The sequence below is a fragment of the Aethalodelphis obliquidens genome, unplaced genomic scaffold, assembly GCF_003676395.1.
Source record: "Aethalodelphis obliquidens isolate GAN/ISIS:26980383/991018 unplaced genomic scaffold, ASM367639v1 scaffold20, whole genome shotgun sequence".
In the NCBI taxonomy this organism is placed as follows: domain Eukaryota; kingdom Metazoa; phylum Chordata; class Mammalia; order Artiodactyla; family Delphinidae; genus Aethalodelphis; species Aethalodelphis obliquidens.
The window spans coordinates 1,098,944-1,120,573 of NW_020837964.1; the positions used below are offsets into that span (position 1 = coordinate 1,098,944).

General features: G+C 50.3%; 1 protein-coding gene and 1 pseudogene across 2 annotated transcripts in view; one reads left to right on the plus strand and one right to left on the minus strand.

The window, feature by feature from the left end:
• ZC3H18 (zinc finger CCCH-type containing 18) overlaps positions 1-21,630 on the minus strand; it is a 51,183-nt gene that overhangs the window by 18,100 nt on the left and 11,453 nt on the right. Inside the window, exons 3-9 of one of the 2 annotated variants that reach the window (XM_027118985.1) lie at positions 18,439-18,523; positions 17,649-17,720; positions 8,175-8,323; positions 7,789-7,881; positions 6,817-6,974; positions 4,099-4,216; positions 2,249-2,511 (exon numbers count right to left, since the gene is read on the minus strand). In XM_027118985.1, coding sequence (XP_026974786.1) covers positions 2,249-2,511; positions 4,099-4,216; positions 6,817-6,974; positions 7,789-7,881; positions 8,175-8,323; positions 17,649-17,720; positions 18,439-18,523 — 938 coding nt within the window. The remainder of the gene's footprint in view (positions 1-2,248; positions 2,512-4,098; positions 4,217-6,816; positions 6,975-7,788; positions 7,882-8,174; positions 8,324-17,648; positions 17,721-18,438; positions 18,524-21,630) is intronic. The other variant, XM_027118986.1, reaches the window with a different exon arrangement.
• LOC113627347 (proteasome subunit beta type-6 pseudogene) lies at positions 8,731-9,536 on the plus strand (annotated as a pseudogene).

Sequence of the window (21,630 nt, forward strand, 5' to 3'; positions counted from 1 at the left end):
AGTTATTACTTTAAAATGTATATCTCAGAAATAACTAAATTTCCTTGTCAATTGAATTATTATGAACTTTCATCAAATCTTTAACCGTGGTCATTTTTAAGGCTTTTGTCATTTACAGACAGTTCCAGGTGTACTCTGATGCTTTCGCAAATATGTTCCTATAGAAGGGTTTCATCTTCAAGGAACTGATGGAAAAGATTCTGACAAGTACAGGTTTCTGGTAACTGACTATACTGCTGAACTGAATGAATAAGCATTTTCAGAACTCTAATGGAAAACTGATGAACTCATAAAAGTGCTAACAAAAGATCAAGATAAAAAAAATTAATTAGATGGGACTGAGTGAACTGATGAGGATGATTATAATTTTTGTGACTTTCTGTTTGAATAATAATAAAAAAAATCCCACAAGGACTCAGAGGCAAAAAATATACAAATCAATTTTCACTGCAAAGTAAAGGAGCTGTTGCAGTGGGGGATTCCTGGACTGAATGTCAATATTATGACATAGTGTGAGTGTGTTTCGTGTTTTGTAATCGCAACATTGTTGCTTTTGTTGTGGCCATCCATTTACAATGCTTGGTGTCAGTGTATTAAAAAAAAAAATTTGTATGGAACCACAAAAGACCCCAAACAGCCAAAGCAATCCTGAGAAAGAAGAACAAAGCTGGAGGCATCGCATTTCCTGATTTTAAGCTGTACTATAAAGCCGTAGTAATCAAACCAGTATGGTATTGGCATAAAAACAGATACACAGACCAATGGGTGGAATACAGAGCCCAGAAACAAACCCCTGCATACCCGGTCAATTAATATTTGACAAAGAAAAGGCAATTATGTGAGGCTCGTGATAACAAGCCATATTGTGGGAACTGTCCTGCAATGTGTAATTATATCAACTCACCACATCACACACCTGTAACTCACACAATGTTATATGTCAGCTGTATCTCAATAAAGCTGGAAAAAATAAGAGGTCTTCCTTAAAAAAAAAAAAAGAAGAAAAGGGACATCATCAAGAAAGTGAAATGACAACCTACAGAATGGGAGAATGTAGCTGTAAAGTAGATATCTGATAAAGGATTTGTCCCTAGAAAATATAAAGAACTCTTACAACTCAAATTAAAAACCAAGCGAAGTATCTAAATAGACATTTCTCCAAAGAAGATATACAAACAGGCAACAAGCACATGAAAAGATGCTCCACGCTGTTAGTCATTAGGGAAATGCAAATCAAACCACAATGAGATACGTCCCACAACCTCTAGGATGGCTAGGACCTAAAAAATGGGTAATAGTAAGTGTTGACAAGGGTGAGGAAGAAATCCAAGCCCTCACATATATCTGGTGGGAACGTGAAATAGTGCAGCTGCTGTGGAAGTTTAGTGGCTCCTCAAACAGTTAAGCATGTTTAGCACGTGACCCAGGAATTCTACTCCTAGATACATAGATATCTAAGAGAAAGGAAAACTATGTCCACACAAAGACCTGTACATAAATGTCCACATTCACCGTCGCCAAAATGTCCGGACAGTCCAAGTGTCCGTCAACGGACGAATGGATAGACAAAATGTGGTCCATCCACGTGGGATAGTATTTGGCTATAATGAGGAACAAGGTATTGATAAATGCCACAAAGTGGCTGACGCTTGGAAAACATTATGCTAAGTGAAAGGAGCCAATCACAAAAGACCACACATTGTATGTCCCCATTTATATGAAACAGAGACAGAAGCGGCTGAGTGGCTGCCAGGGGCTGGAAAATGGGGAATGACAGCTAATGGGTATGAGTTTCCTTCTGGGAGACAAAAGTGTTCTAAGATTGTGGTGACGGCACCACGACTCTGTGACTATGGTATAAACCACCGAAATTGGACACTTTACATGGGTGCACCGAATGATATGGGACTTACAGCTCAACAAAGTTGTAAGACACACAGGACATACACACTTCAGCCAGTGCTATGATCTTCTGGTGAGGACCACGTCCTGGGCTGGCACTCAAATACGTGTTTGCGCCGTTGTTGCCAAAAGGCTGCCCGAAACCCCAGAGCCGGGCCCCCCCTCCGGCCCTGGGCCCAGCGCCTCCTGCCAGCGCACAGCCCAGAGCCAGCAGGGAGGACCAGCCCTCCACCCGGGCCTCCAGCTCCAGCATCCCAGCTCCTGGAGCGCCACACCGTGGCCGCACCCGCCCCGCAGCCCCCGTCCCTGCCCCCAGGCCCGGGGACGGCGAAGGTACGCGCCTCACCTTGGTGGCTGCGGGGAGCGGGCCTTGGGCTTCTCCTTCTCCTTCTCGCGCTCCTTGTCGCGTTCGCGGTGCTGTCTGTCCTTCTCGTCCCGCTTGGCGCGCTCCCGCTCCCACTCCTCCTTCCGCCGCTGCCGCTCCTTGTCCCGCTCGCGCTCCCGCTCGCGCTCGCGCTCCCGCTGCCGCCGCTCCCGCTCCCGATCCCGCTCCCGTTCGCGCTCCCGCTCCCGCTGTCTGTTCTCTCGCTCTCGTTCCCGCTCCCTTTCCTTCGTGGAAAAGCCAAACATACGCACATGCCGCGATTAGCCACTCGGAAGGGGAGGCGCGGGGAGGACACACGAGAGCAGGAGGAGACAGAACCGCCGGGGTGCGGGCTTGTTTCAGCGCTAGAAACGGACTTGAGGCCACATGGCGGGGGGTGCCCTGCAGAGCCTGCCCTTCTAACATCAGCACCCAGGCCGCTGGGAGCTGAGCGCCCTCTCTGGCCTTAGCTCTTGTCGAGGGACGGAGATGACTGGGCTCTGCACAGGCAGCCTGGCCCTGGGGCACCGGGGGACGTGGTGGCAGGGACCCCAGCAGGTCCTGCTCCCTTCGAGGCTGCCCCGGCTGTCACGAGGCGCCTGGAACCGCAGGCCGGCCCCAGCGAGGAGTCTGCTTTGCCTGCCGGGGAGAGGGCACAGCGTGGTCAACCAGGGGCCCCTTCTCACCACAAGCTCACCATCTGATGGGTTCCCCGACAGTCAGCTCCCTTTGCTCCAAAAAACTCACGAATGTGACTTAAGTCGTGGCACAAAAACTGCTAACCTGTTTTTTGTTTTGTTTTTTTAAAAAATAAATTTATTTATTTTATTTATTTATTTTTGGCTGCACTGGGTCTTTGTTGCTGTGCGCGGGCTTTCACTAGTTGCGGCGAGTGGGGGCTACTCTTCATTGTGGTGCGCAGGCTTCTCATTGCGGTGGCTTCTCTTGTTGCGGAGCACAGGCTCTAGAGTGCAGGCTCAGGAGTTGTGGCACACGGGCTTAGTTGCTCCGCAGCATGTGGGACCTTCCCGGACCAGGGCTCGAACCCAAGTCCCCCGCATTGGCAGGCGGATTCTTAATCACTGCGCCACCAGGGAAGTCCTGCTAACCTGCTTTTAACAGATCTCTTCCAAGTGGCAGCTTCACGCCAAAAGCATACAGTCAGAGACTCAGAGACTGAAGCACATATATTCACAAATCTACTACATCTCAGAGAAGCACCAACAGCAATGGCTGGAAGTGGCCCAGGCAGCCAGCGCATGAGGCGGCACGACCCGTAAAGGGTGGTCCTAAGGAGCCTGAAAGAGTGATGTGCTCAAGAGGGCGGGACACACCCCTTGCCGCTGGCATCAGTCACCCAACCAGCAGCTCCGGTGAAAAACAGGGCAAGAGCACAGACTAACCCAAGGAAGAATCTGTTCAAATCACCACAAAGTTAGTCCATGGGCCCGAATTAGTTCTCCACGAACAGTCAACCGGGGCTTGAAATGAGTACACCACGCCCACACAATTAAGCTCATATAAAGTCCTATAAATAAAAAAGGAATGATTTTAGGGCTTCCCTGGTGGCGCAGTGGTTGAGAGTCTGCCTGCCGATGCAGGGGACACGGGTTCGTGCCCCGGTCCGGGAAGATCCCACATGCTGCGGAGCGGCTGGGCCCGTGAGCCATGGCCGCTGAGCCTGCGCGTCCGGAGCCTCTGCTTCGCAACGGGAGAGGCCGCAGCAGTGAGAGGCCCGCGTACCGCAAAAAAAAAAAAAAAAAAAAAAAAAAGGGATGATTTTAACGGGTCCATCAGTGAAGTTCTGACCTACACACGTAAGCCCCACGTACCCGGTAGTTATGGTACGGCTCCGCTTCTGTGTACTGCACCCGGAAATTCTCGTACTGCCCGCCACGCCAGAACCGCTCTATCTCATAGTCGTAATAAGGGTCTGCATAAGGCTCAAGTCTGGAAAAAGAGCAAGTAAAAGTCAAGCTTATCACTTAGGAATATTAATGCAAAAACATTACATAAGATATATGCAAAGATTCAGACACCACATTAAAAAAAATAACACACCACCATTGCAAGGCTGAGTCAATATTAGAAAATGAATATACTAAAAAAAATCACAGACCTACAGAGAAAAGTCACAGGATTACACCTACAGATGATGAAAACGTTTGTGACAAAAATCCAGTACCCCTTTCTCAATGAAAATAGGAAGTGATCCTTTCTTAACGTGATAACATGTTTTTATGCACTTTAGAACTAAAGCCAGCACCTTACTTATCGGGAACAGGGAGGCATTCCCGTTAAGATCCGGACGGGCTGAGGAAGCCCAGTGCCTCTCAGGCAGCCCACCCGTGTGCTGCAGGCACCGCCGTGGTCAGACTACAAGGAGACCCCAGAACCACCTCAATCTGCACATCAAATGATGCTGTACACGAAAAGCCAAGACACGACGGTGAAGCCGATTCAAGTGGCAAGAGGAGCCCAGTAAGGCAGATGCGGAGAACTCAACATACAGAAACCAACACCCTTATGTACAAAGATAATAACCAGTCAGGAGACAGAGGGTACAGAAAACCCCTCTTACCCTAGCAAAAAGAAGGAAACATATTTAGGAACAAAATTCATTTAATCAGAAACGTGCAGAACCTATTTGCAGAAAACTTTAGCACTCTTGAAAGACACAAAAGCACGTGTGAATAAATGAGACCACGTCCTTTGTCTTTGGAAAGGACAACTGAACATCACCAAGAAGTCAGTTAATTTACAAAGCCCTTTGTTAATTTACAAATTTAGGGCAATCCCTGTAAAAATGCTGATGAGATCTCTTTATGCAGCTAGACAACTGATCCTCAGGTTCACAAGGACACCGAAACAGGTAAGACTAGCCAAGAAACCATGGGAAAAAAAGAGACACACCCTCCGAGGGACTTCTCTGGCAGAACAGTTGTTAAAGACACCGCGCTTCCACTGTAGGGGGCACGGGTTCCATCCCTGGTAGGGGAACTAAGATCCTGCGTGCTGCACGGCGTGGCCAAATGATAGAAAAGGAAAAAAAGGAAAAAAAGACACAGCCTCCGCGACCTCACAACATCACAGATGGCCCGGCCCGTGAAGAAACAGACCCGCTGAATAAAACAGGAGGTCTGGGAGCAGACCCCTGTGCGGGTGATAAAGGTGGGCCTTCAATCACAAGGACAGGACAGCTGACTAAGCCCTGGGAAGACGCAAGAGGAGGCCCCAGCTCCCACACACACAGACCCAGAGGACCTGCACGGGTCCCTGACTCAAACCCTGGGTGGGGCGCGGGGAAGGGAAGTGTACACCCGGCAGCAGATGGCCCTGGAGGCTGTTCCAGGGACTTCTTGGCTCCAGACTGACCCTTCCCGTTGGGTAAACTGCTGGGGGAAACAGATGCCCAGAGCTTGCAGAGGTCCGAGGCCCCCACCAGGCCACGCTGCGTCTGTGTGGCCTGCAGCGGCTGCTTTCTGGGAAATTTCTCCCCCAGCACTTGCGGGGTGCTGGCGGGGTGACCCGGGCTGCTCTACCAAGTGACACAGCTGTTTCTCATTCCCAACAGCCAGACGCCTTCCTGACGCTCCCAGCCTCACACTGCTCAGGCAAGCACTGGTGATCTTGGAAACGCAGAGCCAACCCTAGGGTCTCTTTCTCAGCCTCTGACTGTCGTTTCGCTCAGAAATCGGTGGTTGTGCTTTGTAGCAGCAAACCTCCATGCACGGCGTCACTGTGAGGTAAGACGATGCTGGGCCGGCCTGCTCAGGAGAGGCCTGGCCCGCTCGGTCCTGAGAGGTGAGCGCGACAAAGCGGCACCTGCCCCGGAGCAGACGTGCTGGGAGCCGAGGGCTGCACCTGGGACGCTACACAGCTCCTCAAGAGCTGACAGGTGTTTCAACCGCATGTACTTCTGCAATTTGTTTTAAAAGACCAGTGATAGGGCTTCCCTGGTGGCGCAGTGGTTGAGAGTCCGCCTGCCGATGCAGGGGACGTGGGTTCGTGCCCCAGTCTGGGAAGATCCCACATGCCGCGGAGCGGCTGGGCCCATGAGCCATGGCCACTGAGCCTGCGCGTCCGGAGCCTGTGCTCCGCAACGGGAGAGGCCGCAACAGTGAGAGGCCCGCGTACCGCCAAAAAAAAAAAAAAAAAGACCAGTGATAAAATGCCTGGAGGAAACAATGAAGAAACCTGCCATACTCCCGGATTTTAGTGACAAATTTCACAGCTTTTCCTGGTTCCTGGGGAACTTGGGGAAGTGGGGAGGACATTCACGGGGCCCCAGGGGCTTTAGGAGCAGCTGTAAAACCTCTCCGAGCCACGGAGCTAAAGCATGTCCTCCCCAGAAGCAAAACAACAAGGAAAGTCAGCTGCAAACTGCCTGAAATGCTCCTGGGGAGGCCATCCTCAGGCTGGCGGGTGGACAGGCCCCAGCACGCCCTGGGTCACCTCGGCACTGCCGCTGTCCAGAGTCCAAGCCCCACGCAGCTGGGGACACCAAATTCTCTCTCAACAGGGAAGGAAGAGGCAGAGCCGTTCCTTACGCTGTGTCTCTGACATCTCTCGTTATCCGATAGTTCCAATCTCGGAAAACTTCGTTTTCTTTGTCAAACTCCCGTTCATCTTCACCAATGGTCACCGTAAACCTCTTCTCTTCAAAGTCAGGCTCTTGTTCTTTTCGAATGGTTGCTTTTTTTAAAACCTACCATTTTAAGAAGAGAGAAGCCAACACCAGTTACTGTTAGGAAAACAAAGGGGATCCTGTCCCGACTGACCCCGGAAGCCTGGGCTGGAGTGGCAGGAGAGCACGACCGAGCACTCATTGGGGACATGCCTAAGCTCCGCGCTGGGGGTGGACACGGGACCCCACGCACCCTTCTGGGGAACGGGAGTGCCCCGTCCCTGCAGACACAGTGAACCCTGCACTCAAGAGCTCACCCAGGTCTGGGAAGAGGTGACAGAGTGGTGACTCCCTGTTCCCAGTACTGGCACTGAACCAGGGGGCTCCAGACGTGCCCTCAGTGGGGAGGCAGGTAGGTGCGCTCCGGACAGGAGAGGCACCGGGAGCGCGTCAGGGCTGGGGGCGGGGAGCGTGTGCCGAGGGCAGGGACAGCTTTGCTTCAGTCTGCCATCGCCCTGAAGGGAAGGCAGCCCCAGAGCCAAGAAGGGTAAGCCCGGGCACCCAGGCCGGGTGCGGCCTAGAGTGCGGGGGGAGAGGGGAGGCCGGCATAGCACCGCTTCTCCAGGGACAGGACGGCTTCTCCAGACGCAGAGGGTGCAGCGGGAGCACTAACTCTCTGGGGAGTGCTGCCAAGGGGCCAGGGGCTGCAGCCCTGGCTCAGGCACGGCTCGATGCACTGCAAGCCCCAGGAAGACCGTGGGCCGTGTTCCTGGTGGGGCCTCCCTGGCCGCCTGGGCTCAGTCATGCCCTAGCAGGCCTCGGAGAGACAGAAATGCTAGTTGTGCGCAAGGACCGCCACTAGTTTTCTTCTCGGGTTTTCTGCTGATTCCGTTACCTCCTTTGCATGCCGGAGTCCTCGTTCCCAAGCACTCTCTGTAGGGGGCTCTGGAGGGGGTGGAGGCAAAATTTCATCAACTACTGGCCCACCCTGTTAAAAAATGAGAAGGGAAAAGTTAAGAGAGCAAGCAAACTTTAAAATCTATACAGAAACGGGGGAGCAAAAACACCAAGTAGAACACCAGCCGGCTACTGCCTGCTCTCTCCTCCAAGCCGCCCTCCGCCCAACCCAGCTGCCCTGAGCCTGGGGGAACTCTACCTGGAGACACCAGAGCAGCTAGAAGGCAGAAACGCCTGCCATACAAGGCGTATTAGTGTGTTTTGAGTCAGAGGGTCACAGAGCTTAGGTGTGATTTGCTAGCAATGGAAGAGGTGTTCACGCACCCACGGGTTGGCAGGCATCAGAGGGTGAGGTCCGAGAGGCGGGGCACCGTTGGGCGGGAAAGGTTCGGCTTTGGTGATGAGGGAGTAGTTGCCCTTGTCGTTGACTCCAGGGTGTATAAACCTGCAGTTCATGCCCCAGGTACAGTTCCCTACGGAAATAAAAGCCAGGTCAGAAGGGGCGCCCGGCCCAAGCGCCCAGGTCAGCTTCCCCCTGCTCCCCCGGTGCTGGGCCAGGCAGCCAGGCAGCGGGCCGAGCGCGGTCGCGGCCACCCCATGAGGCCACAGCAGGCAGGCCTGGAAGGTCTGGGACTGTCCTGCGAGCGGCACCTTCTAAAGGGCTCCCGCAGGGCCCCTGTCCCACAGTCACCATAGGAACACTTCATTTCCCCTGAAACAGAGAAGCCCGAGAGCGCCCTGATGATTGGGATGGCCCTGCCTTGGGGTTTGCTGCTCAGGACACACGCGCCCTGGGGAACCTGCAGGTGCACCGACAGGGTCGTTATTCTGACTCAAAAGTCTGTCCGTACTGAAACAGAAATCAAGCAGAAGCACGAAAATGATCAGAATTCTGCACGTGCATGCCAGGGTGGTCTTTACCAGCTCCGCACATTTGCATTTCTCCTACCAAACCACTTCAGGCTATTTCTGGTACTTAAACAAATGCGTTAGAGAGCACGGCCAGCGCCAGCCTGGGGGCCTGAGGCCATTACCCCTGACTGGGAAAACCGAGAAGTCTCAACAGGGACCACTAGCATGGCCGTGCAATTTGAAGGGGGCGTGGTTCTAGGAGCCGACTCCAGAGCAACCACGGGGTCGTGCATCGCCAGTCGAGTGACTGACGAGCTGACCCCTGTTCACGACCGTATTTTTTGCTGCCGCTCAGGCTCAGCAGCTGATACCCAGGCAGTAGCTGACGCAGCCACTTATCAGCTTGGTTTCCACAGCATCGAGCTGAATGAGCCTCCGCTGGTACACACGGCAGCCAGCCTCTTTAAGGAGATGTGTTACCGATACCGAGAAGACCTGATGGCAGGAATCATCATTGCGGGCTGGGACCCCCAAGAAGGGGGGCAGGTGTATTCGGTACCCATGGGGGGTATGATGGTAAGACAGTCCTTTGCCATCGGGGGCTCCGGGAGCTCCTATATCTATGGCTATGTCGATGCTACCTACCGGGAGGGCATGACCAAGGAAGAACGTCTGCAATTCACTGCCAATGCTCTCGCTTTGGCCGTGGAGCGGGATGGCTCCAGCGGAGGGGTGATCCGCCTGGCAGCCACTGCGGAATCAGGGGTAGAGCGGCAGGTACTTTTGGGAGACCAGATTCCCAAATTCACCACTGCCACTTCACCACCTCCCTGAATCCTAGGATTCTAAGATACGACAAGAGACATCCCACACTGATGACAAAATTCAATAAATAGTTTGTCAGTGAGGAAAAAAAAAATGCGTTAGAGAGAAAACACATAGACAGCAGTGATAAATTGGGTGTTTATACTTTATAACAAAGAATTAAGAAGGTCAACTTTTAGCATTATTCAGCAACAGAACACCAAGATTATTCAAGAAAACCACTTGACTTTCCAGCACGGGAGGCAAGAAGTCTACATTTTCAAATCAATTAGTGAGTGAATCACTTTTTTAAAATTTAATTTTTTGAATAGGTAATATGTATATAGGCTTAAAAAATAAATATGGCATACAATATCTAAGTGGTTTTAAAAACATTTTCAATTGGTTAGCATGAGTTAAACTGTAAGCCATCTTTTAATGTATATTCACTTCTAAACATGATATTCCATTTGAATGTTTCTGTCAACAAAATACGTTTTTTCTTGTATCATGTAAATTAAAGAGAAATAATCACTTGGTATTTAAAGAAACACTAAATTTTACCTTTTAAACATTATGAATATTTAAACTTGTATTAAAACCAACTTAATAATACAATGCTCCAAATTAAATATGAAATAAAGTATGCTTAAAAAAATTGCTTCTCTGAGAATGCAAAAATAACCAACTAACTTTTTAATTTCTAATAGTGTTTGAGAGATCACATATAAGTCAGAGCCTGGGACATATATACTACAGGGGGTTCAAAATCCCAGAGACTCAGAGAGTTTCAAAGAAAAAAGACTATGCAGTCATATCTCTAAATAAAGAATTCCAAAACATCATATACTTCTTCAACGCTTGACTCTTATAAACTCATGGCATGGTCCACACTGCTTATGTAGTTAAAAAGTAACAAAAGCTCATTGTAGAAAACTGTAAGCACAGAAAAGTATTAACAATGTAAACCACAGCATTTCTATAATTTTTTAAAATCTAAAATAAATATGTGGGTAGCAGATAAATGAGTATTTGTGATTCTCTGTTCTTTTTGCATTTAAAAAATTTTCAAAACAAAACAAAAACATCACCCCTGAGCCCACTGACAAAAAGAGCTCCTTCGTTTGTCATGCTGGCAGGGGAGCGAGGAGGCGCAGGTGGATGAGCAGAGCTGAGACAGGAGGGCGAGAGGCAAGGGCAGGGGCATCGCCCTCGAGACGCCCGCCCCCGGGCGCCCGCTCCCAGAGTGCTAAGGTCCACACTGCACGTGTCTGGGCCCCTGGCCTCCAAAGGGAAGGAGGAGACTACTCCAGGAAGAAGTGTGGGCAGTCTACACATGGGCAAGGACAGATGTCCCACACCTGCAGGCAGGAAGAGCAGCAAGAATAGTGTAATCCCACCAGCCTTTTGGAAAGTGAATTTTTAATTGTGCAGAAAACAGCCTGGAAGGACACACCCCGAACTGTTAGTTTTGACTCTGTCAGCACATATTACTTTCATAATTTTTTTTTTTTTTTTTTGCGGTACGCGGGCCTCTCACTGTTGTGGCCTCTCCCGTTGCGGAGCACAGGCTCCGGACGCGCAGGCTCAGCGGCCATGGCTCACGGGCCCAGCCACTCCGCGGCATGTGGGATCTTCCCAGACCGGGGCATGAACCCGTGTCCCCTGCATCGGCAGGCGGACTCTCAACCACTGCGCCACCGGGGAAGCCCAACTTTCATAATTTTAAAAAGCAATTTGTTTGGAAAAAAAAATTCTCCAGGAAATGGAAGCAAAAATAGATCTACTGGTTTAAAAATTGTATAGTCTTCTGCTTCTAAATGAAACTTCACAAACACAAAATTTATGTGGATTGCAATTGTGACTGGATGACTAAAGAGTCTTACTATTCTGTAAGGACTCTGCGTGGACAGGGATATGAGCCCAAAGGGAACAAGGAGAAAGGATCTGGGAGTTCCCTGGTGGTCCAGTGGTTAAGGACTCGGCGCTCTCACTGCCGGGGCTCGGGTTCAATCCCTGGGCCGGGAACTAAGATCCTGAAAGCCTCGTGGCACGGCCAAAAAACAAAAAAAGGATGCAGCGTGGCAGTATGGTGCGGGGCGCGGTGAGGCACGGGCATGCAGGTCAGCAAAGGCATCCAAGTGCTCAGAAAGGTACTCAGTGATGTTCCCCCATCTCCAGGGCCCTGCACCAAAGGCAGTGGTCCATTTGTGGGGATCGATCGATCAGTCAATCAGTATATCCAGCCCCATTTTTTTCCTGGTTGTATGATACGCTCTGCGTTGAGCCCTGCTTTTCTTCACTACACAATAAATATACCTACAAAAAAGGAACCTGCAAGCTCAAAAGTAACAAACCCAAACTCCACCAGTGAAACAGACACATCCACAGAGAAAGCCTACCTGAGTCTCAGCAGAAACCAAGGACCGGAACACAGAGACGACAGGAAAGGAAAACACACCACACACAGCAGCCCAAGGAGCCCAGCTCGCTCATGGTGTGAGGGGAGCAGGAAGTGCCTGTTTCTGCGGGCACATGTGCGAGCGTGGCTGCCGGTGGGTCCAGAAACACTACAGACCTTAAAATTCTGACTGCTGGTCTGACCGGCGTCAGCGTGGCGCCTCCAGATGGCATTCTAAGCCGCATGTCACCGTATTTGCAATGCGTCCCACTGCGACAGTGGAAATAATTTTACTCTCTCTCTAGTTCCCATACAAAATGCTTGCTTCACACTAGAATTTTAAACAAAGACTTTCTTATTTCTAAATAAGACGTAGTGGTCTTACTTAAGTATTCTTTGGTCCCATTTCCTGTTAGTCTGAACAACTCAGAATAAGTAACAAATATAGGGATTGTCGAAATAAAATAAAGAAGTTTAAAGTGCTTCGTGGTTTTTAAAAATTACTTCCTAAAAGGAAGGCAGAATATATAAAAATCAAATAATTAAATCTTAAAGACCAACCCAAGATCTAGAAACGCTTATTCTAACAGGCATAAAATCCAATGAACTGTCGCATACAAACTTTTAATGAAAGAACACAAAAAACTCAAGTACTTTCCTATTTCACAGAGAACGGTGACAGACAATTACGGTCATACTGAGCAGTATTCTGAGATATTTTAACTTCTTAAGGAATACAGTCATTATGGTAGCTGAAAGAATTAAAATAATTTCTGCGCTGCTTCTCTGTGAACAACACAGGCCAGTGGTTCTTGTAACTTTTTGGTCTCAGGACCCCCAAAGAGCCTTTGTAATGATTAGATTTATCGATATCTAATAACTGATTATATTAATTGATATATTTATATTGGAAATTAAAACAGAAAATTTAAAGACATAAAATATAATGTATGTAATTTTATGTTAACAATAGTTGTGAACATAAAAGTTTTATGAAAACGTTTTGAGAATACTTAGCGATAGGAGTAGCATTATTTTCCTTTTTGCAAATCTCTTTAATTGGACATTAGAATGAAAGACAGCTGGGTTCTCACAGACACCTGTGCTCTGCACCCCATCTGCTGTGCTGGGTGGCTTCAGAGAAGGAGGTGCAGCCGGCCTGGGGACACCCATGACAACCTCTCCAGACACTGTGTGTCCTCTGAGGCTCTGTTACAGCGAGCTGCAGTCCTATCACTGAACTTCTCCGACTCCTGGGCGGAGGTCCACCAGTCCACCTTGAACTGTGAATGGCTTTCTACCCAGGTATGCTTTTGTGACATCACATGACGGTCACCTGGAAAAGTCAGCAAACCCTGCGAAGCCGTCAAGTTCTCCAAAATTCTGATTTTCACTTGAGAGCCTGAACCTTACCATTAGCACAGTCACTGTCCTGGTCTCTTGGGTGTCCTGGAGGAGACTTGGCCGTCTGGGCTCACAGCCACACCTGGCACACCCTCCCTGGAGGCGCCCCTCATGCCTCAGTGTCAGCAGAGGAGCTCCATGAGCACTTGTAGTTTCGAAAAGACACACACTGAGGGGCCGTGGTGGGGGGATGGAAATATTCTACATCTGGACTGTGGTGCTGGGTGCACAACTTGGTAAATTAATAAAAATCACTGGACATTTAAAACAGGCAAATTTTATGGCATTTAAATTATACTTCGATAAAGTTATTAAAAAAAAAAAGGGGGCGGCTTCCCTGGTGGCGCAGTGGTTGAGAATCCGCCTGCCAGTGCAGGGGACATGGGTCCGATCCCTGGTCCGGGAAGATCCTACATGCTGCAGAGCAACTAAGCCCCGTGTGCCACAACTACTGAGCCTGCGCTCTAGAGCCTGCAAGCCACAACTACTGAGCCTGTGTGCTACAACTACTGAAGCCTGCGTGCCTAGAGCCGGTGCTCTGCAACAAGAGAAGCCACCGCAGTAAGAAGCCAGTGCACCTCAACGAAGAGTAGTCCCGCTCGCCGCAACTAGACAAACCCTGTGCGCAGCAATAAAGACCCAACACAGCCAAAAATAAATAAATAAAATAAATAAATATATTTAAAAAAAGACCTAGACCCAAAAATAAAGTTTAACTATGAATCTTCCTGCTCTACCCCGGATGTCATTTCTCGGTGCACATACAGTGGGCGACACCTGCCGACTGGCGCAGTGTCACTGTCATTAGAGCACTGACCTCAGGGCGGCCCTGGGTCTCAAGAACACACCTTGAGACCTGCTGCTTTAAACACAAGAGGATGCAGGGATTAAAAAATGGGCAGTAGGGACTTCCCTGGTGCTGCAGTGGTTAAGAATCCACCTGTCAATGCAGGGGACACGGGTTCGAGCCCTGGTCTGGGAAGATTCCACATCCCGCGGGGCAACTAAGCCCGTGCACTACAACTACTGAGTCTGCGCTCTGGAGCCCGCGAGCCACAACTATTGAAGCCCGTGCGCCTAGAGCCCGTGCCCCGCAACAAGAGAAGCCACCGCAATGAGAAGGCTGCGCACTGCAACGAAGAGTAACCCCCGCTCGCCGCAACTAGAGAAAGCCCGCGCGCAGCAACGAAGACCCAACGCAGCCAAAAATAAATTAACAACAAAAAAAGGGCAGTAAACATTTCTCAAAAGAAGATACACAAATGACCAAAAAGCACATGAAAACATGCTCCACATCACTAATCATGGTGAAACGTAAATCAGAACCCCACCTCACACCCACGATGATACTATCACAAAATCGGAAAACAAGCGTTGACGAGAAAAACCAGAACCCTGTGCTCAGTGGTGGGATGCAAAGCGATGCAGCCAATGTGGACAACAGCAGAGTGGTTCTTCAAAATGTTAAAAACACAACTACCACCTGACCAGCCATCCCACTTCCAAGTATATACTGAAAAGATGTGAAAGCAGGGTGTCAAAGAGATGTTTGCACACCCACGTTCACAGCAGCATCATTCATAATGGCTAAGAAATGGAAGCAACCCAAATGTCCACTGATGGATGCTGGGTAAGCACACTGTGGTTCATCCACACAGCAGAATGTTATTCACTCTTGAAAAGGAAGGAAATCCTGACACCTGCTACAGCCTGGATTACCCTCGAGGACGCTGTACTGAGTGAAATACGCCGGGCACAAATGGACAGATCCTGTGAGACTGTACTTCCATTAGGCACACGGCGCAGTCAAATTCACAGAGACAGAAGGGAGAAGGCAGAGGCCAAGGGCTGGCGAGCTAGTGTTTAATGGAGACAGTTTCAGTTTTACATGATGAAAGGAGTTCTGAAGATGGATGGCGGTGATGGCCACAACGTGAATGTACTGAATGCCAATGAAATGTACACTTAAAAACGGCTAAGATGGTACATTTTATATTGTGTATTTTACCACAATTTAAAAAAGGGAAAGAAAGAGGGAGGGAGAGGAAAAGAGAGCAGGAAGGAGAGGATACAGGAGGCCTGGCCCACAGAACGGGCTGGGTGCTACTGACGGCTAGGTAATCAGAGACCCAAAGCAGAAGACTGTTTAAAGAAAATGCTATTTATGCCTTTGTGGATAGAACTTCATGTCCTGATGACTCAACCTAAATATAAGACAGGTAAAAATACACCATAAACAAAGTATTGGTGTTTTAAAACGTTTCAGTTTGTATTCCTAAGTACATTTTGTTGTCAATGGTCACAAATATCAACGTGTCCATCTGGGCAATTTAACAATAAACCTGCAGATCACAATAACAACAGAAATATAGCTGACAAACATTTTTTAAAAAGCATTTTCAAAGATATAATTTACATATCATAAAATACGCCCATTTAAACTGCACAATTCAGTGGGTTTTAGTACATTCACAAAGTTGTGCAACCATTGCCACTACCTAATTCTAGAACATTCCATCCCCCAAAAGGAAACCCTGTACTCAAGGGCTACCCATCCCTCTCTGGCCTAGACAATAACTAACCTACTTTCAGTCTCTATGGCTCTGCCCACTCTGGACAGTTCCTGTAAGTGGAACTGTACAATATGGGGCCTTTCGTGACCGACTTCTTTTACTTGGCAGTGGCCTCAAGGTTCAACCGCGTTGTAGTATCAGGATGGACCACATTTTGTTTATCCGTTCACGAGCTGATGGACACTGGGGTTGTTTCCACATAGTCACGTAGCTGTTTTGTCTATGCTGCTAGTACAAGTCTTTGCGTGGCTTACGCCTTCATTTCTCCTGGATAGACACCAGGAGGGCAGTGGCCGGCTCAGAGAGCAGCTCCGCCCATCACACTGAGCAGGCTGTGCCCAGGGCAGCCACACCGGTTCACGTTCCCACCAGCTGGATATGAGGTTCCATTTCCCCACATCCTCCCCAAACACGAAAAACTTCATTTTATTTTTAAAGTGACTCTCTTGCTACTGGAGAGAACTGAAACACGTTCATCTCAATTCAACACCAATCTTACAAACTGCAGGTAAGCAAAAACATTTACATCCAAAACCTTCCCATAACTAAGAAAAAGCAGGATATATTCCAGAACACCCTCCTTCTGTACTCTATCGCATTATTCTGTAGAATAAACAAACAGTATGGGGAAAGGTGACTAAATATTACAAAAATACATTCCTGAAACAAGCTACGGAACAGGCCCAATTAAACTGCCAAAAAGGCCACTTACCACTAGCTTCAGATTTTCCCACTGCAAAATGCCTGACCCACTGGTCTCACTCCCCGAAACCCCAACTGGGCGCTCGGTGTGACCTGGAGGCACCTCCCCTCCTACTGTGACCTGACCCCCCCCCGACGTCCCTGGAGAGGGCACCCTGTCCTCGCCTGTCCAGGCACCTCCCGGTGATGCTGACCTGCAGTACCACCACCAACTTCGCTTCATGGTGTGTGCGCTTCTGGGGCTAAATTCTGGGAAGTACTTCAGCAGTGGGACCCCAAGCACCTGGACCAGAGCCTCTGTGGCCTCAACAGTGGACGCTGCTGCCTCCTGCCCTTGCTGCCATGGGGGCCTCCGGCTGGTCTTGACCGATGGCCAGATTTCTGAACCACACGGTTTGTGGACAGTGCTAACTGGAAATGACTGCAGTACATATATGTGTATGCATGCGTGTTTGTCTCCATCATTTTACTCCAGAAACTCCAGAGATGGGCTGACGTCATTATGAAAAAGAAGTCTTCGTCTTAAGTTTAAATTTTCTGAAATAATGACACTTAAAATACCAAAGTCTTTGAAGACCTGTAACAATTTACTCTCTACAAGGTACTGCACACGTATCTGCATCCCGAGGGCGGCCACGCTCCCGTGCCACGGGCACAGTGCACACGGAGCCATCGCGTGGCCGTCTAACTCAGACGAGCCGGACTCCCCCACTCGGCAGAAACCAGCAGCACAGAACTGGCACGGCCAAGAGGACACGGCCCCAGCACGCGCTGGCCGGGGTCCCGACTGTTCCTGTGCACCCGCATCCTTGGTCACCTCGGGACAAGGGACAGGATTGTTCGAGGCCACTCGTAGGACGGGGCTCCACCGCCCCCATGCCCCCACCCCCCGTGCAGGCAGCACGCAGCTCCCGTGGGCCTTGCCATGGCCGCTCTCTGCCCTCAGCGTCTCCCCCTTCCCCTGGCTTCACAGCAGTATTCTGGATCCAGGAGCAAGGAGTCTGGCCTCCGGGGCAGGGGGACTGTGAGGTACTGAAGAGATGAATATGGTATATTTTGTACCTTTAACCTGGCCTCTGAATGGTATGGAATTTGATATTGGTGAAGGAGGAGTGGACAATGGTGTCACAACATCTGGAAAAGAAGTACAGGAAGCTCTTGTGAACGTTAGGCTGCATGGGTGGGCTGGGTCACTATGCGAGGCATCTAGGGTCAGCACAAAACCCAGGGCAGGAGAAGAACACCTTCCTGCCATGCGAGGGAAACGTGCGATCACAGAGGCACAGCAGACGGTGCCGTGACACATGTCTTCCCGGGCTTGAGGGACCACTGCTCACCAGCCTTGTCACACTGCCACTGTCACAGCTACTTGACTCACTCCGTCCACTTTTCAGGAGGGAGGGGCCTTGCTGCCTTCAGAGGCCGACCCTCTCTATTTAGAAGTCCATTCCAAATGAAAGGTATGCCTCCGAGACACCTTGCAGAAAGTGGCAACTCCCCTTACAGAGGTGGGAAAATGTCACAAATGGTGGCTGGGGCATTTGGCCTTATAAGAAGGACCACTTAGAAAGAGTTAATATTGTCTACAGTGAAGATACAGGTCTGTGCTAGGCAGGTGGGCCTGGCATTCCAGGGTGAAACGAGCAGGCTGGCTCCCCTCCGAGAGAGGCATTAGAGTGACCAGGAAAGGCCCACAGCTGACATCGATGCACTGCCACTGCCGCCACAGACCGTCACTGCCAGCCCTGAGAACTGCCCTGCACAGGCCCAGGGCTGAACCACCACCGCAGTCCCAGGAAAAGCCGAGGCCACACAAGCGGGCCTCGCAAAGGCCCCTCACTCAGACAGTTACCTTTCATGAAGAATCGGCAGGTGGGACGAGGCCTCACCTTCCTGTCACTGGGGTCCTTCACTTCACCCTCCTCCAGGTCATCATCCTGAAACAGAGGACAACGTGACTTGAAGAGAGACTTGTCTTCATGAGGGGAAGAGGCAGGAGGGCCATCTACCACCACGCATGGCCTTCACTAAACCAGAAAAGGTACTGTCACAAGACTCAGGTCCTGGCCCCTCACGTGGCCAAGTTCACGTACATTTTCCAAACCTTAGGCTGCTCATCCACACAATGGGGGTCTCTCAAAGCTTCACCCACAAAAGTGCAGCATCACACAAGACAGAGAACATTCTGTGAAGCACGTGATGCACGATGAAAAGCAGGGCGTCATCATGTTTCTCTTAATTAGCAATTCTGGGCAGGAAATGGCTACACTTCAGGTTTTTAAGATTTTTTACATTTAAACAAAATTTATGCCCTTTAAATGAGACACTTTCTCTAATTTAAAAGTCTGGGGTCAAGGAGGAGGGAATTTAGGCGACTCAGGCCAGCGAGCGTATCCACCTTTAGCTTAGACCTGGGCCCTTCTCTTCTGGTTCTTGGTCCAGAGATCCTAACCTTGGCTTTAGAATAATGCAGGAGGGTTTAAAGACCACAGCCCGGGTGGGTCTCTCCCCCAGGGATTCCAAAGAGCAGCCTCGACTTGGACCACTGCTCTGCACCCTCCTCAGTCCCCACCTGTGCCCCTGAGACCCCACTCCGGAATCGCCTCCAGCTTGGGCGGGTATCCAGCGCCCTGCTAACATAGTTAAGTAGGTAAGTCCAAGATGGAGCTCCTCACTGCCCCCCACCCCGCCCCTCGGGTCCCAGCCCGTTCCAGAGCGCCCTCGTGTGGTCAAAGCGAGGGATCACAAGCAGGGCAGAGGTCTGGGCGTCACCGGGACCTTTCTCTCCCCACCTCCTGCAGCGCCACTCTCGTCCAAACTACTGCCCAGTCCCACCTGGCCTGGGGACTGCTTCCTGATGGGTGTCCACACTCCTGAACCCTTCCACATGCTCCCCACAGTGCCGTGACCTTTGCAAGTCTGGCCTGACCATACTCTTGCCTCTCTTCCCCGGCATGTAACTCATCTCATGTCCAGATCGCAGCTTGAGGCCCCTTCCTCGGGGCCCCCCATCTCCCTTCACAACCGGTTCCACAGCCCCCTGCCCCTGGAGCACGGGTCCCAGCCGTCGTGGCTGCCCAACCGGACCCTGCTTTCTGTTCACCACGGGTCACTGCTCCAAGCACAGCGTCAGGCTCAGAGTAAACAGCAAGTATTGATATTTACCGAATGAAGAAATACTGAAGGCAAACCCTAGATTTATGATGACTTATTTTAAAGCTTAAATATTTGTAAAATTTTTGCCTTAAAAATACCAAGTTATTAAAAGGCATTTTATAACAAAAAAGAACAGATGCCTCAGAGTTATATCCCTTAAAAGAGAGAGTCAACAGAATCTCTTTTAGAGAGAAAAATTAAATAAGTTATTCCAGGATTTTTTTTTAAAGGTCCCGAGAATTTATTCATCTTATAACTGAAAACCTGTACCCTGTGAACAACACCTCCCCATTTTCCCGACCCCGAAAATGATTTCAGCTTGAGGAAAATATGCTGATTTTATGCCATCTGGCAGAAGCCCCCGCCCTTCTGGTCTCCCAGCCGTGCTGTCCTCTCACTACTTCCCTCCCGGCATAAGCGCAGTGTGCTATTACCTATTACACAGGAGCTCACATCTAAGGTGAGGCAGGTTCTGTTTGTTCTCATTAGAAAAACAAAACTCTCTTGAGAGGTCAGAACTCATTCAAATCTTCTGCTTCGTTTGGAAATCAATGCACAGGAGTTGAAATGATGAGTACAGAGTGACTGCTTTTCAGAAATGAAGATTCAGTCAGTGCACTAGATCGGGTTAAAGAGGTGTCTGCAAAGATGTCACTCTCAACATGCACAAGAGCAAGGAGGAGCCAGCTCCCTCGCTCAGACGGGGAGCGCTCACCTGAACCACGAGCCACGAGGGAGCCCTCTGCGGCTTCTCAGACGCCAAGCAGACGAAAACATCCACAAATCGCTCAGCAATCGAACACCCGCAAATGCCAACTAACCACTCACTTAGTACAATGGCCTTTCAAGTGGTGGACAAACAAAAGGAGTTCTTCAATCTTATGAAGAGTTCCCCGCAATTATGGCTCAAGAAGGAGGTCTCTGAAGCCAGACTCCCAGCGCTCAGCGGCTGGACAGCCGTCCTGTCAGGTCGTGGCTGTACCTGTCAGGTGGGAATTGTGACGGGCAGCCCCTGATCCCGGAGCCAGCAGAGAGCAGAGGTCCAGCAAGAAGCAAACCGGCGCGTATAAACAGCTAAAACGGCACCAACAACTCACTCAGGGGGTGAGTACCAGGCCCTCCACAGTTTACAAATCTAGGAGAACCACGGCAGCGTGTCCTTGGGGTGAGTGTGCACAGGGCATGGGGCACAGGGCAGCGTGGATCACACCTGCCGCCATGACCGTGGACGCGGCCCTCCGCCCCAGCCGTGCTCTCCCCCACTGACCTTCCGAGCACCCAGAGCTCCCACCCGGGCGCGAGTATCATCGTGGTAGAAAAATCCCTCAGAGGCGACACGTCAAAACGCTGAGTGAGGGGAGCATGGGTGACCTTCACTTTCTCCTTTGTGCAGGTTTTTATTTTCCTTAAAATGAAAACAAAACCACAAAGCCTATATATGACCTAAATAACAAAAAGAAGTCATTTCCCACCCATCAGCTCCGCAGTCTCGGCAGGTAAGGAAGCAAGATGTGGCACGTGCCCTGGAGCAGAGGCCCAGGCACCCTCCGGGCCAACCAGGGGCTCCCCGAACCCTCAATTCTGTACCTGTGAAGTGGGCTAGCAATTCGGGTCTATAATCCCGCATTCACACCCTTTGGGGCCAGAGGTCATGTTCTGGCCTCAGAAAGGCGATCGGGTGGGTGGAGCGGCGCCTGGGACGGACAGTCTTCCTCCTGTGAGGGGACCAGCTCACAGCGGGTAAATACAAAACCACAAACGGCCTCCACGGGCTCTGGCCAGGTGAGCTAGCAGAAGGAGAGCTCTCCCACCCCAGAGCTCTGGGCTGCTCTGCTGAGCAGGGACAGTGGCCCGGGCCCCTCAACCGCCCCGAGGGAGGCGGCAGGCC